General features: G+C 33.1%; 1 protein-coding gene across 4 annotated transcripts in view; it reads left to right on the forward strand.

Moving 5' to 3' along the window:
* The window catches only part of LOC100740523 (neurotrimin), a 301,483-nt gene that overhangs the window by 163,744 nt on the left and 122,931 nt on the right, over positions 1 to 14,808 (forward strand). For 2 of the 4 annotated variants that reach the window (XM_024364563.2, XM_024364567.1), the window contains exon 1: positions 2,394 to 2,559. The exons of 1 other annotated variant lie outside the window; for it this stretch is intronic. In XM_024364563.2, coding sequence (XP_024220331.1) covers positions 2,481 to 2,559 — 79 coding nt within the window. In that variant the 5' untranslated portion in view covers positions 2,394 to 2,480. Of the gene's footprint in view, positions 1 to 2,393; positions 2,560 to 14,808 lie in introns of those variants that run through there. One more of the 4 variants, XM_012394845.2, reaches the window with a different exon arrangement.

The following is a 14,808-nucleotide window of genomic DNA, read 5'->3' on the forward strand; positions in this document are numbered from 1 at the left end:
GGTAGATACAGCGGTTGCACAGTTAGAGAGTTGAATACATTTACATATTTTATACGGGTTGGTATATTTCGTTGATAGTTTCTCTTTCGTTAGTACATTTAGTTATGTTTCATATAGGTATGTATAATGGTGAATAGAGGAAAATTAAAAATTTCCATTTGTATAAAATTGCTTATATAAGTTCTAGCAACTTTTGTAGTAGGTTTACTACAGTCATTTATTCTGCAGCACCTATTTATTAAATACTATATGTACTGATACTAGATATATAGACATGTTAATACTTAATATAAATTATCTGTAAGTAGTTATAAATTTTATTAGATCAGTATAGTTATTGTATAACAAAAGTGATTCAATAAAACAGCATTGAATAGTTAATTATGCTTTGTACATTTTAACATTCACTTGAATTTTTAAACTGTAAGATGTTCCGTATGCATTTCAGTACAATGTCTACTATTGTATTCCATGGCTAAAGATAATATGAAAGCGCCATATATGCAAAATTCTTTAAAAGCTTTAAGGAAAGTGTTGAAAAGATATTAAAGAATACAGAAGGAAATGATAATGGTCTTGCTTTTAACATCGTACATAGCAAAAGTGGGCTGTAAAGGGTAGAATGTTATGTATTAATAAATTTACTGAATTAAAATTCCTTTTGCCTAATAAAATCTTATTGTTAGACCGTAGATGCCTACTTGATATTTTGACACGAAGCTCACAGAATTAAGCCTATTCTTATATGTGTCATCACAAGCTTACATTTGGCTTAGATTATTCCTTGTACTTTTACGCTTTTTATATATAGGTCTTAATCAATTTACTACTGCCTCATTCTTCCTGCTTCCCTCCTTACTCAATACGCTAGGCTCTATCCTATAGCAATCCCTTTAATAACTTTTTTATGCCCCTATTTCTATCTTATAAAGAACGCATTTCTTGTTTTTGTCCTCCAGCTAGTATCAGCTTTCCTCTTTCGCTTTTCCACACCTTATTCTCGCGATTAATTCTTGGCTGTCTTCGCTTCCCTCCCTCTCTAGATGCTCTCCCCGTCCTTATATATTTATATCTTCTATATTTGTCGTTCATGATTTTATTGTAGCGTACCTGATATTGCAACGCATGTCCCTTTCAGTTAGAGTTTTAATTACATCTACATATATTTTGTTGCCTTAGATTTCCCACTCCTGGTCGACTATGTCCGTTTCTATAAAATTTATCCTATATCTAATCAGAGTAATAAAAGAATAATTTCTCTAGCCAAATATTCTGTGACCGATATTGCCTGATCTTCAACGAAGGAAACCAATGAGTAGGAATATCGACTGATTGATCGGCAGTCTGTTAAAGCACCCTCTGCACGTATATGTTTGCCCGGTGCTGCGAATCTGAATCACGAACGTAATCTAACCATCTGACAGAGAAAAGTAGATAATCCTTTTCATCGATCGAACAAGAAGTGATTTCAAGCTATTTTTATTCCATATAAATCGGATAGCTTGTCCAGAAATGTGAACCCTGACTTTTTTCAAACGTCGATAAAATTAATTATCTGAACCACGCACATCGTGCACGGTGTTGGCAGAATGTAGACGTAAAGAAGAAAATTTCCTTAAGCTTCGCACATCAGTCAAATAATTCTCCTTTTGAACACTTAACTTCATCATTGTTGCTGTACATAAAACTGTTTGATGGATATGAAAACCTGTATTGAGAATTAGGTCGTCCGTTAAGTAGAAGCTATACAATCATAGAATGAAAAATTAATAAACACGCGTGAATATAAACAAAATTTATCTCGAATCAAAATGAAACAACATGTAAGAAAATAGGCGGTAGCTGATTAAGTAAAGAAATTATTATGTTCAAGAAATTCGAATGTCATGTTAACACATCTTTCCTCGTCAACATATTAATACCCTTCACACGTGTTGAATTATCAATCGACCAATAAAAAAAAAGAAAAAAATGGAAAAAGAAATCTCATCGATCAAGTTAAACTCGGCTGTCGTGAAGGCAAACCGCACATGGAGAACCGTGCGTCTAGTCTTGGTAGAAAGAGGCCAAGCTTTCGACCGTCTATCAGTCCTAAGGGGAACTTTCGCGGTTGGATTCCTTAGAGCAGTGGCAGAACCTATGTCTACGTGTGTTTCTCGCTATCCTGGGAACGTGTCTTTCGTATGAGGAAGGCGGGTCCTACGGTTCGCGATGGCGGAGGGCACGTGAGCCCCGACGGGCGCATGCGAACCAACCCTAAAGCTTACGGCAATCGAGAAAGGATGCCTTTATCTCTCTCTCCCTCTCTCTCTATATATATATATCTCTTTCTCCCTCCAGCTATCGCCATCCCCGTTTTCACCCTCTCGTTTCAGTCTCGTCGGTGGTGAACCGTGTAGCCCCCTCGTGTGCCAGTCTGCACCGAGATTCCGGCGCGAATCGTTCTTCTTCGTCGCGGCGTCACGCCAACTCCTAGATGGATGTTGCTGAACCGCATTCTCGTGTCAACGATTTACATCGTCGCGCAATTCCTCGCAGTCTGTCCAGCCTTCGTGGAAGGTCAGTGATGAACTACGACAAGCATTCGATTATAAATCGTCCATGATTAAAGAATTGTTGGAATTCAATGGTTCTTGTGTGAGGCACGTGTGATCATCGGCATGCAGAGATTGACGTGCATGGAATGCGATCGTTCGATGTGGGCGGTGATGAAGACATCAAGTCAATCTTCTTTTTCCTTTTCGTATATCGCACATATATTTCATAAGTGTCACAGCCCAAAATAATTCAGTGATCTTGTGTTAGAAGAATATAGAGATTGTAATAGGGAAACTTTACGGGTTAAGAATGAAAAAGTACAAAAATATTATTTGACCATTGTTTCCTAAAGCCTATTCTTTTTCCCAATATTATGTGTTCAGTAAATAATTTTTTAAATAGTTTTCCACTTTGCTTAAAAATTTCAGTTGTGTCGCTTCTGAAGTATACGTACATGCGATATTATAAATCGCTGCTTTGCATCGTTTCACGTGATAACCTTTAATCGGTCGTTATAGTGGTCAAATTGTTGACGTATATGTAATAAATAAAAAATTAATTGATAAAATGCTTAGCTAATTATAATTGTCCTTGCACTGTAGAATAACAAAGATATAATAAAATATAGAACGATAAGAAAATTAATGAAAAGTGGAATATTCTGGTTGGAGGAGTGTGCATCGTGTAGAAAAAAATATAATACATCGGCGATTTGATCCGCATCGCACTACTTGAGTGTTAATCACGTGAAACAACGTGAAGCAGTATTTCATCACAAAGATAATTTGCCGTCAAATGATAACTTAACATACAATATTATAGAAAATATATAGAATATAAAAACAAGCGGGTTAAGATTTCCACCATTAAACAAATTACTTTGTTAGAATTTCTCAAAATTTCATTGTGTAGCATTAATCGTAGCTTTGATTACTCAAAGTTACATACGACTGTTGTAAGAGTACACTGCGATTGCATTCTTTTCCTCTTTCGTGTTATGTGAACGTGCTCAACGCAGAATTCAACCAGTATCGCAAATTTTGTTAAATTTGTTGATTTTCACGAATGAAATCGTGAATGCTGAGAAAAATGTATTGATAAATGTTAAAAGATAGTCGAAAGTGCAATATTAAGGATACAGTTTTTGAAATTCGTGACACGACGAGGACCAAGCGGATACAGGCTTTTAGAGACGCAGGATAACCCAGTGTTGCGCATCTATTCGTGTGTTCTATTTTTCTTTTTTTTTCGTCAACGATGCGTGTAATGGCAACACGTTCGAACACATATTTAACATGGACCGACAAAGAGACGTTTGATGGTACAGCTATTTCCAGCGGTAAATTAGGATAATTTGTTCCGTGTTTTACACGCGTATTTTTATTTGCACCACGAGCCGGTCGGTCAGTGAGACGTAATAATTACACGGGCTTTTCAATGTGCCTGAAAACATCTCTCAGCGTTTGCTGCGAAATAAATTTCTGCAGCCTTGTTTGACCGTACTTCGTTTAATCTCTCGATGAAAGTAACGTATAAAAAGAAATATACAGTGATAAATGAGATTTAAGACTTGAAAGAGTTATAATACGATGAAATGAAAAATATTTAATCAGCATCGGTTTTAAAATCAATCTTTTTGATATAAAAGAAAGGTTGTTTTCATAACAGCAAACGATATTCGATATGTCTTCTTTCCATTTCGATTTAAGAATGATATTTGCGGACTGTGGATCGATGTGTATTTTAGAATATTTCTTCCGCGTCCAGTATTGAGTGACACAATTTGTTTTCGTTGACGAATACATCTTTAAGTGTTTTCACGATATAAATTGAACAATAAATTTTACATTCTTCTATTTCTATCCAATGTGTTTCTACTAATATTTCAAATCATTAAAAATATAAAAATAGAGATAAAAATACAGAAAAATGTTTAAAAAAATCCAATGACATAAAACTTTCACTTCCAATGCGATTTAAAAATTAATTTCACTCAATAATTACTATTTAACGATAAATCTACATAAAACGCACGCGCATTCTCTCTTTCTCTATCTGCCAGTCTTTTTCATTCAATCCAGGCAACTAGGCAGACATTTTCAGGAGACATTCAGTCACGTTCACCCGAAACCTCTGGTGACCATACACGGTTCTTTCACCCTAATCTTAAGCACTCGATCCTCTCATTCATCCATTGCATTCGAAACTCGATTACTTGCTATTCCCAACCGACCAACTTTCTATTCCCACAATATAGGGTAGATTGATATTATAATATTTGGTGTTGCTTAAAAATCATTACTTCTCTCACTGAAAACTACCATATATGCTTCTGAAATCTTGAAAACTTTTTCTATCATCTTGAATATTTCAAATTATTTTTATGTGTTACGTACAACCTACTTGTATCGAAAAGTTCAATTAAACAATTATAATCGTTTAAAATCATAGAATCATTTTTCTATCAGCCTAAATATTAAAAATTTTAACTGCTTACATCAAAAGATCCAGTCGGGAAACGATAACTCCATAAAACCTTAGAATCTGTTATCTACTACTGTGAACATTAAAGATTGCTCTACCCCTGAATTACCTTCAAATTATTTTTAGCCAAAGATCGAATTGGAGCAGCAGTAAAAGCGGCTGAACAGAGTTACGAAATGTACGTTTCATTTGATTTATTGGAGAACCATTACGTGTAAATGACCCGGGAAATATCATCTCCTCGTTAGGAACAACTTAGTTTGCGTTTGGTATTATCTACCATGGGATCCCTCGACAAAGTTCTCGCTCTACTAGCCGAGATACACGAACTGTTACACTGGATATCTCACTTTTGGTGTCTGGGGGCTGGCTCAATTCCTCTCGTCGACGCGCGATTATCCCTCGATATCACGCTGCATTATTTATCCGCCCCCCTCCCCATAAAACCGTCGAATTTTCGGAAAGGCGAGAAACCTTGGCGGAGCGAAGCAAGGAAACTTTCGTCCGTTATCCAGAGGCTCTGTCGCTACCCTTACCCCTGACAATAAGAAATAGAAGGGGAGGCGACTGGCTGCGAAGCTTCCACCTTTTTCATCGTCCCTTTTTCTCTCCCTCTTTTGCCTTTCTACTTTATTCGAGCAACTTCCCCGCAGACCGGAAATCTGTTCGCGCCGGCTGCCAAAAAATCGCTGGCGTCGTAACGACGCTCATTTAATTTGGGGCCAACAAATGCAACCGAATGTATCTTCCGAACAGTTTCACGATGCTGTTCTTCTCTGGGTTCTTTTTCAACTTTTAATACGTGCAAGTATCGTATATTGTCTGTTGGAACGATTGGTTGAATAACTCTTAATGACTTTATGCTTGAATAGCAGATTCTAAACTTTGTGCAAATTAAGCGAGAAATTGAAAAATTAGTTCGATTATGATAATTACTTTTTAGTCTTTTAGTTTCTGTTGTCTAATGTAAAACCAAATAGAACTATGTGCAAAGTATTTTTTAAACGTTAAAATACTGAAATCATAAAAATCTAATATAGATTTATGATCATCATTCGCGTGTACCTTCATTCTGAATATTTTGGTGTTTGTGATTTATCGTCCTATTTCTTATTTTTATGCTATCCAATAAAGGAACAATAGAAAAGCTTCGAGCTTATATTTTAAAAGATTCGCCCTACTTATAATCAAAATTCGATATATGTGTTTTAGACAAAATACTCATTGTGTATTAAATATATACAAATATATATGTGTGTATTCGATTTAGTATAATGATATTCATTTGCTGTTTTTCATAGAACATTGTTCTACTCATGCTAATATACGTCTCTTGTGTCCAATTTTAATGCGCTTTATAGAAAATTAGCATACAACATACTATTCCTCCTAGAGCTATTATATTCTACGCTACATTATTCCTGCGTCATTATTGGAAATAGGCTACCATGCATTTCGAGCATATTCGATTCTAATAGAGTTTTGGAAGTAGAATTATTTTCTTCTCGTACAACTAAATAGCAAGTATTATCAGCAGATAATTTTTTAATCTTCTATTGGTATCATACACATATATCTGGAAGTTATTTAGGAATTTTGCATCCGTAAAGTGAAGATCAAATGCAAGGTTCAAATTAAACTTTAACAAATAAAATCTATCTTTATTACATCAGAGCCATTAGCGTAACCCTATTCTATGAATTGAGGGATTAATACTAGATTTTGTATATTAAAATGTGATTAATAGATACGAGTATCATTACTATTACTAATACTATTCATCATATATATATATATATATATATATATATATAATACTATTCATCTATAATATTAATACTAATACTATTCATCATATATATATATATATATATATATATATATATATATATATATATGATGAATAGTATTAGTATTAATATTATAGATGAATAGTATTATATATATATATATATATATATATATATATCACTCACTTGTCAACGAATAATCGTAAGATTAACAAATATCATACATTGCTCATATTTTTTTAATAACGTATCAGGTTATAAAAGAGCTCGATCTGGAATTCGTTCTTATTGATCTCATGAGAGAGCTCCGTTCAGGATTGCGTGAAGAAACAATCTTATCTCGCGAGGACGGGGACAATTGCTGAGTTGCAGCACTCCGATCGCGTCTTAAAGTCTGCGAATAAACCAATTTCGAGTAGAGCGTTATTGCACTAACGCGGATACTTTTCTCTTAGCAGATTCTCACTGATAAACCATCTTTTAGGGAGCGTCCCCGCATTATATCGTCGCTATAAATTTCCAAGACTTTCCCGAGTGTGTGCCATCTTCTTTGGTAATAAGCTATCCTATAAAGCGCCCTGTACCCATTTTCGTCTTCGCTTTCATCTCGAATAAACAGGGTGTGCGCCGATACTTCTCTCGAAGCGTTACGCGCCAGCCATGGGGTTTGTATTCTACCATAACCGACAAATTTTTACGCGTGCTCGAGATGCGGAAAATCTGGGGGAAGATCCACAGGCAAGAACGTTTTTTAACCGTGGCGAAAGAGGCTTCTGAATTCTCGTCGTAAAGCTGTGCAGGAAACCCAAGGTCTTCACGGCTATATAGATAGGATAGATAGGGGATACACTTCAAATAGGGGATCGCTTTGGCTTGTTCACGCGTGTGGATGTACTGGATCGGTTTTTGCACAGCACTTTCCAACCATTCATCCATTCGCTGCTACTTTGGTGATGGGTATACTTTCCACGCACGGTCGATTACGCTTCTGTCCATTAAGTATTTCTGTTCACACGTGCAAAAATGTTATCTAGTACTATGAAATATATCACCAGGGTACTCTTATACGATAATTTAACAGGTCAAAATATTGAATCGAGAAGTTATCGATTGTAACTTTTCAATTCAATTCAGTATTATCGATTTTTAACGCATAAATACATAGTATTTGTAACAGACTTGTAATTTGTCACAAATTTACTATTTGATATTTTAAAATTTTATTGTCTTTTTTAGTAGCATTTGTTTTGTCGGCAAACTTGTTATTTTTACGCAAGGGAACTTATTTATTAGTATTAGCGATCCGAAAGTTTCATTCATTCACCAATGATGTGAATTCAGTATTTAGAATTCAGAGAATTGTAGTATTATTAAATAAAATCATTTGATACGCATTACCAAATAGATAAACAAGTATATATTTTTTTCCTTTTTAAAAACAGCGCTATATAAATTAATTCTTTACATTACTGTATTTGTGAGTTAATTATACGAGAAATAATCTCATATTTACATGTTAAAATAGCGCAGAATTGCTCCTTTTTATCACACTGTCATACACATAATAAGATTGTTAACAGAGGAGACACTTTGGACAGGTTGCCTTTGACTTTGTTAGAACAAAACGAGTTGCTATCTTAATGGCCGTAACATTAATCTAGCTCATGCTAACAATATCATCGTTTCCGTCATAAATAATAGAGAAAGTCGTTTAAACGAAGAAAATTGCAGTGTGAGAAACAGTCAGGTGTAAAGATCGCCGTAGATAGTATGTACCGTGGTGGTTTTCAACTGGTTTCCTTCACAATACCATTGAAACGATGATATAAGAAATAAACCAACCGGCATATAGTCTCCTGAATTTATTGCTACAGATTCTATGCAATGAATAATGTGTTAAATCTATTATATTCTTAGGGGAAAAATTGTTTAATTAAAATAATGAAAAATTCTTCTCGTTGCAACTCGGTTATAGTTGTGGACCAATTTTATTTCCCGATAAAATCATTCAATGAAGTTATATTCGTTTTCGACATTTGGCACAAAAAATTCCACGTGTCTCGCTGCCATAAATGCAGTTTCCAAATTGCAACCACGATTTCACATCTTTTTCCATGCGTGAATTTGAATTGCTTGTAGATTATCACTGAATTCGAAAACGCACGCCCTTCGTGAAATGCATTTATATTATGAAATATATGTGTATGCAGCAAGTATGTATTTGAAAAACTATACTTCGAGCTATGTTTCTGAACAAGTGTTTCATTTTCTACGTTCTCCCACGTAAAAAGTCATTATACATGTTAAAACTATTTTTCATTTGAGAGAAAGAATTCAGATTGAAGAGAATTAATAGTAACTAATCGCATTTTTTTCAATCTCACATATCATTTGCATATATAATTATTCATCCCTGACCCAGATAGTCCTAACTCCTACTCGCAATAACCACGAACAACTTACGAATTCCAAGTCATCGACATTAATAACTTGTTCGCGATTAACACGATACCTCGTCCTTATAATTCATTGTCAGTCACCCTAAATAGTGTTCGCCATATTCTCACAGCGAAAAATATAGCGGAGCTTGTTCCTGGCGCTTTGCAATGCACATTAGTTTCACTTTGTTGAGAAATTAGGCTACCGCGATTGAGTCATCTGAATCGATGCACAGCATTGTTCGCGGGATTCCATTGTATAGACGCTGTGTGCGGCGTAGACCGGTCATTAATATACAACACGCCACAAGGCGACATTCAACCCCTAAAATCAAGCGAACGATCTCTTGCTGGCAGGATATTGATTGATCCGTCGCGTTGAAATAACTCGCGCTCTCGTGTCGACCACAATAATGCTGACTTAACAATGTATACTGGTCAAAGATTTATGATCCGATATTTCTGACGAGTTTTCGAGACAGCCGGAAAATTACCCTTCTGTCTATCTTTCTTGAGGATTCTATTCTTGAGCCATCGTGAGATTGAAAATTTAACATCCAAATTATATAAAGATTTTGGTCTAAAATGCACAAAACTAAATTTTAGATTCAATTGAATTCGATATAGTTTTGTTTAATTGAGGAATTGACTGATTTTTATGATTTCATGAATTATAAGGGTTACAATTTTTTGAAAAAATCATGATATAAGTACATAAAAAAACTATATACAGGAAGTAGATCGAATGTGGGTAGCTCTAAGAAATTTTCATTTGAATTTATTAAAAATTAAATAATTATTGTTAATTATGTTTGTATTTACAGGTGATGTGATATCTATAATAAATAATGATTTAATGCAATTTTGTTTCTAAATAACAGAAATATAGTCTATAGCCTGTACCATAAAATAGTAATGTATAGTAGATCTGATGTTCGCAGCAAAAGTTCACTGGAAAATTGTTAATTGAGATATATGCGATCACGCTTATTACCATGAATGTCGATTATCACGGACGATTAGCCCCAAATGTAGATTAAAGTTTACAATTATGACCCATTTTATTACTCTAAACACACATTCATTGTAATAGCATTGCATTCAAATGTGAAATAATTGTTGCAAATACGGGTAATAAATTCACTTACTGTCGATAAGAGAAATTAGAGAAACAGCGTGAAACTCTCTCTTTTCACTGTTTATAGAAGTTATTGGCGGAACAGATTGGAATAATTACGTAGGGAAGATATTCTGAGAAAGTTGGTTGTTGTATCGTCAATGTTTTGTAATATACTTCGCATCAATTACGCCTGTACCGGATTCAGGTTGTCGCTCAATACGCTAATTCAATGGATCAGTACGCGTCGCACATATCAAAGCTCTCTTTTAGCAATTTCATTTCACGTTATTTTGTAGATCAAAGCGTACAACTGATGGCCATATCAATATTTCTTCGGTACATTTCAGTTTGCGCGATACACTGTCAAACTTCTCGCTGGATACAAAACGTAAGCGTTAATCGGATTCGACGTACAACGCATTAACGCGATGGACTATAATCAGTACCTATATCACTAAATCACTATCATATTGAAGACACGATATATGTTTCATGTTCGCGTTATTAATCATTGGCTTAATTACTAAATAAGTGTGAATACGATACTGGAAATATTAATTACTTCGTTCGAATACGCGTAACACGTTATCACTTACACTTTTCGTAAAATGGAAATTAATAACTAGACTACGAATCTATATGTAAATTCATATTTTTACGAATAAGATTAGAAAAATAAAAACGCGACAGATATTTGTCTTAACCATCAAATATTATGACGAATACTATAGATACTCTGAATGTTTTATATATTTATATGCATACTATGAATTTTAGTATCGTTAAATTTTCCTATTGATATAGGAACATCTATAGTGTACTAATAAATATTATAGTAAATGATAATTATCATCAGCTACTATTAATAATTGACGAGGATCAATAATTAATGCTAATTACTTGATATTGGTAAAAATTGTAATATCCACATAAAGACAGTGTCAAGAAAGATAACAAGAATAATATTTTTAGAAAATAAATTTAAACTAATAATAATTTTTATTTCATTATTTTAGTTGTAGTTACTTTAAAAAAATTTCAAATATGCTAGAAATAAGTCCAGTCACTTTCACACTCGAACAATTAATTTGTTTATGAAACTTCTTGAAGTGGTAGATATGTACCTTGAAATTAAAAAAGTTAGAAGAATTAACAGACTTGCTGCATTAATTATAAACTACCATTTGTACTTTGCAATAGTGAATATTAATTTGAAACTGAATATTGCAAAAATTCTTGCTTTTACAAAGGCTTCTTGTTTACATTCTTAAAAAGGAGGAAAAGATACATTGTATATGTTCCGTCGGGCAGATAAGACGATCTGCCTGCGACACTGTAGAACCGCGAGCGACGGTTAGAAATACAGCCTGTGGTAAGCCTCGTAACGTAACAACAGGTATTTCATGTACGTGTTTCTATTTTACATTTTTCTACCAAGAGTTTCAGTTCATAAATACCATGAATAGAAGTTTCCAAATTTTAATTTGAAATTATTAAATACTCTTCATGATCTATAATTACAACGGATATAAATATTCGTTATTTTTTAATCTAAAATGTGAAAAATACAAAATTCCAAAAATGGTTTAGAAACTGTTAATTAATATTTATATTATGGATGTACGAACATTAAAGAAATTGAGCTTAAATATGTGCTATATTTACTAATGTTACTGCATATTGTATCGAATACTTAAAATATTTTCTATGTTTTTGTATATTACGTACACCCTATAAGTTTTCGTATTTTTAAATTTCCTATAAGTGAGAAAATTCATACTCTATTCATCATATTCATCGTTTCTTGAAAAATATGCTGCTAGAAAAGATTAGAATATGAATGCCATGTAAGAAGATAATTTCCGAAGTTGTACTGAATAAGAAGCAGAGACTCGTGTATTACTGACACTTCCAAGCTTCTCGACTTTGATATGCTAAAACTTCACAAATTTTAATGAATATTGGAAAAATTTTGAAACCTTGCTTTACTGTTCATCTGTCATAAGTCGTAAAAATCATGTGGTCAAATGTTATCAGTATAACGAAATTGTGGAGGGAAGTTCAAAATTGTGAATGAAAGGAGTAGTTATTAAAGGAGGAAAAATGACTCTTGATAATAATAAAATACTAATTTCTGCATACAGACGTTGAATAGCGAAATTTTAATCATCGAGATCAATCAAGATCATCAACATTCAATCAGCGAAAATTTATTTAATTACCGATACTGACTACAACGTTATAATATTCTCATTTTTCCTCTAATATTTTCTGAAGCTATAAATATTTTTTCCACTTTAGAGCTGACATGTTCGCAGACACTCTGCTTCGAGTAGTAAAAGATACCGTGAATTTGTGTTTCCTTCAAGGGAAAGTGCTTTTTAATTTTCGCTCGCGTTACGATAAATAAGAAAAAGTCCGCAAAGGCAAAGCTGCTTCGTTCGATCGCTCATCGAAAAGGATCGATATCGAATATGAAATGAACGTTGAGACGAGGTGGAGTGCGTGCCAAAGATAAGTCTCTAGCAAGAGCTCGAACGCTTTGACGATAAATCACACGATCGACATTTACTATTCCATATCACGGATATATTTTAGTTCCACTCGTGAAATAGACTACACATCAAACGTTAAGAGTTTACTCGGTAAATACAAAGGATGAGAAATAAGAAGAAAAAATTGTAAAACGGTCTGAAAGCAAAGTAATTCCACTTGTACGTTTCGATGATTCTATTTTAACTCTTCCTTTCAACCGTAGTTCTACCTTAGATTTCTCTCTTTACCGTATAAAATTATATAGTATCATGTTATTATTGCTGAAAACTTCCGAGTCTACCGAGTTTAACTTCTTTATTTGCTATTAAATTCTTTTCATACTGTGATTTATATAAGAGAATAAACGTAGAGAGAAATATATTTGGAAATATTCACAAATGAATTTGACGAAAATATAAAATTCGCGATTAATGTAAATTAATGTACAAGAATTAATTTTATCGTAAGCAATCGTTAGAAATAACATTTTATAGTATTATGGATGTTTGAATTCTGTACTCTACCGACACGACTGTATTTAGCTAATGATATTTTTCACTATATATTAGGAATTGTAAATTTCTTCACAGTATGCTTCACACTTGTTTTACAGTATTAAGAACTTTTAAATATTACAAACAAAATCTTAGGAAATCTAGATTATTTATTAACGAAATCTTATGAATGAAATTTTACTAAAAAATTTTGCAGTTTTGGGAACAAAGAAATTACGGATCTTTATAAATAACTATAATTTATAAATAATTATAAATCTTTATAAATATAATTGAAACAACTCTCACTACTTATTGTGTATATACACAAAGTAATTGTTGTATCGCTTCCTCACTTTTCAGGTAGTTACTGCCGCAGTGACAGGACTAATATTAGCTACCGTAGCTGTATAATCGATACGATAGAATTGAACCGCACGATGTCACGATCAAACTACAACTGCATTGAAATTGAAAATGATTGCGTGATACTTTTATTTTATTAATACCTTCAGAATTATTTATTAATACAATGTTATTGAGAAGTGGAAGGCTATTTTTGTGTGCTTCCATAAATATTACATAATATATCCATACAGGATTTTCTCTTGAATTAATTTGTAAAAGTAACATATTTTAATTTATGATTCTTATCTATATTTCATTATTTTCATATTTTATTTTTTCGTTTTTTAAATACTATTTACTATAAATAAACCAGTATTATCTACTCATATATCATCCAGAAAAAGAGTAATAAGTTCCACTCAATATCAAGATTGATTGAATTTATTACAGCTCAAAATAGGGATCTATTCTTAAAACAAATGTGAAGTACATATTACTTTTCTAACATTAAATGGCACTAAGCTTATCAAGAAAAGAATGAGTTTTTATTATTTAATTAAAAATGCATCTCCAAAATCAAAATTGTTATAAGCGACCATTGCTTACAATAAAAATTCCAATATAGTTTAATAAAATCTTGCTACCACTATTATTTACTAGTTATACAATAAAAATTTAAACATATATTTAGACGATGACTGCACTATAAAAATATTTCTAGTCATAATTTACAGAATAACCTGTATAATAAGAATCCAAAGTCGATTTTCAAAGTTAACGTCATTTATACGTATATAATCTACGAAATAAGAATTTAATATCTACTTACCAAAGGAGGTTATGTATAATAGAGATGCTTGAAATTTTACATGGTAGAATTCTTTCATAAGTGTATATTTCCTTCAAATCCGCGTAGTGGCATTCAGGATACAGCGAATATTTGACTCGACTAAATTAGAGATTGTACAACACAGCACAAATTTCATTTAGGCGGGTAGCAACGAAATTTTCATCCATACCTATCGCACCAACACGAAACCATCCGACGAGGCTTTCACCCC

This window comes from Bombus impatiens, unplaced genomic scaffold (genome assembly GCF_000188095.3).
Source record: "Bombus impatiens unplaced genomic scaffold, BIMP_2.2 scf_0102, whole genome shotgun sequence".
NCBI classification, from domain to species: domain Eukaryota; kingdom Metazoa; phylum Arthropoda; class Insecta; order Hymenoptera; family Apidae; genus Bombus; species Bombus impatiens.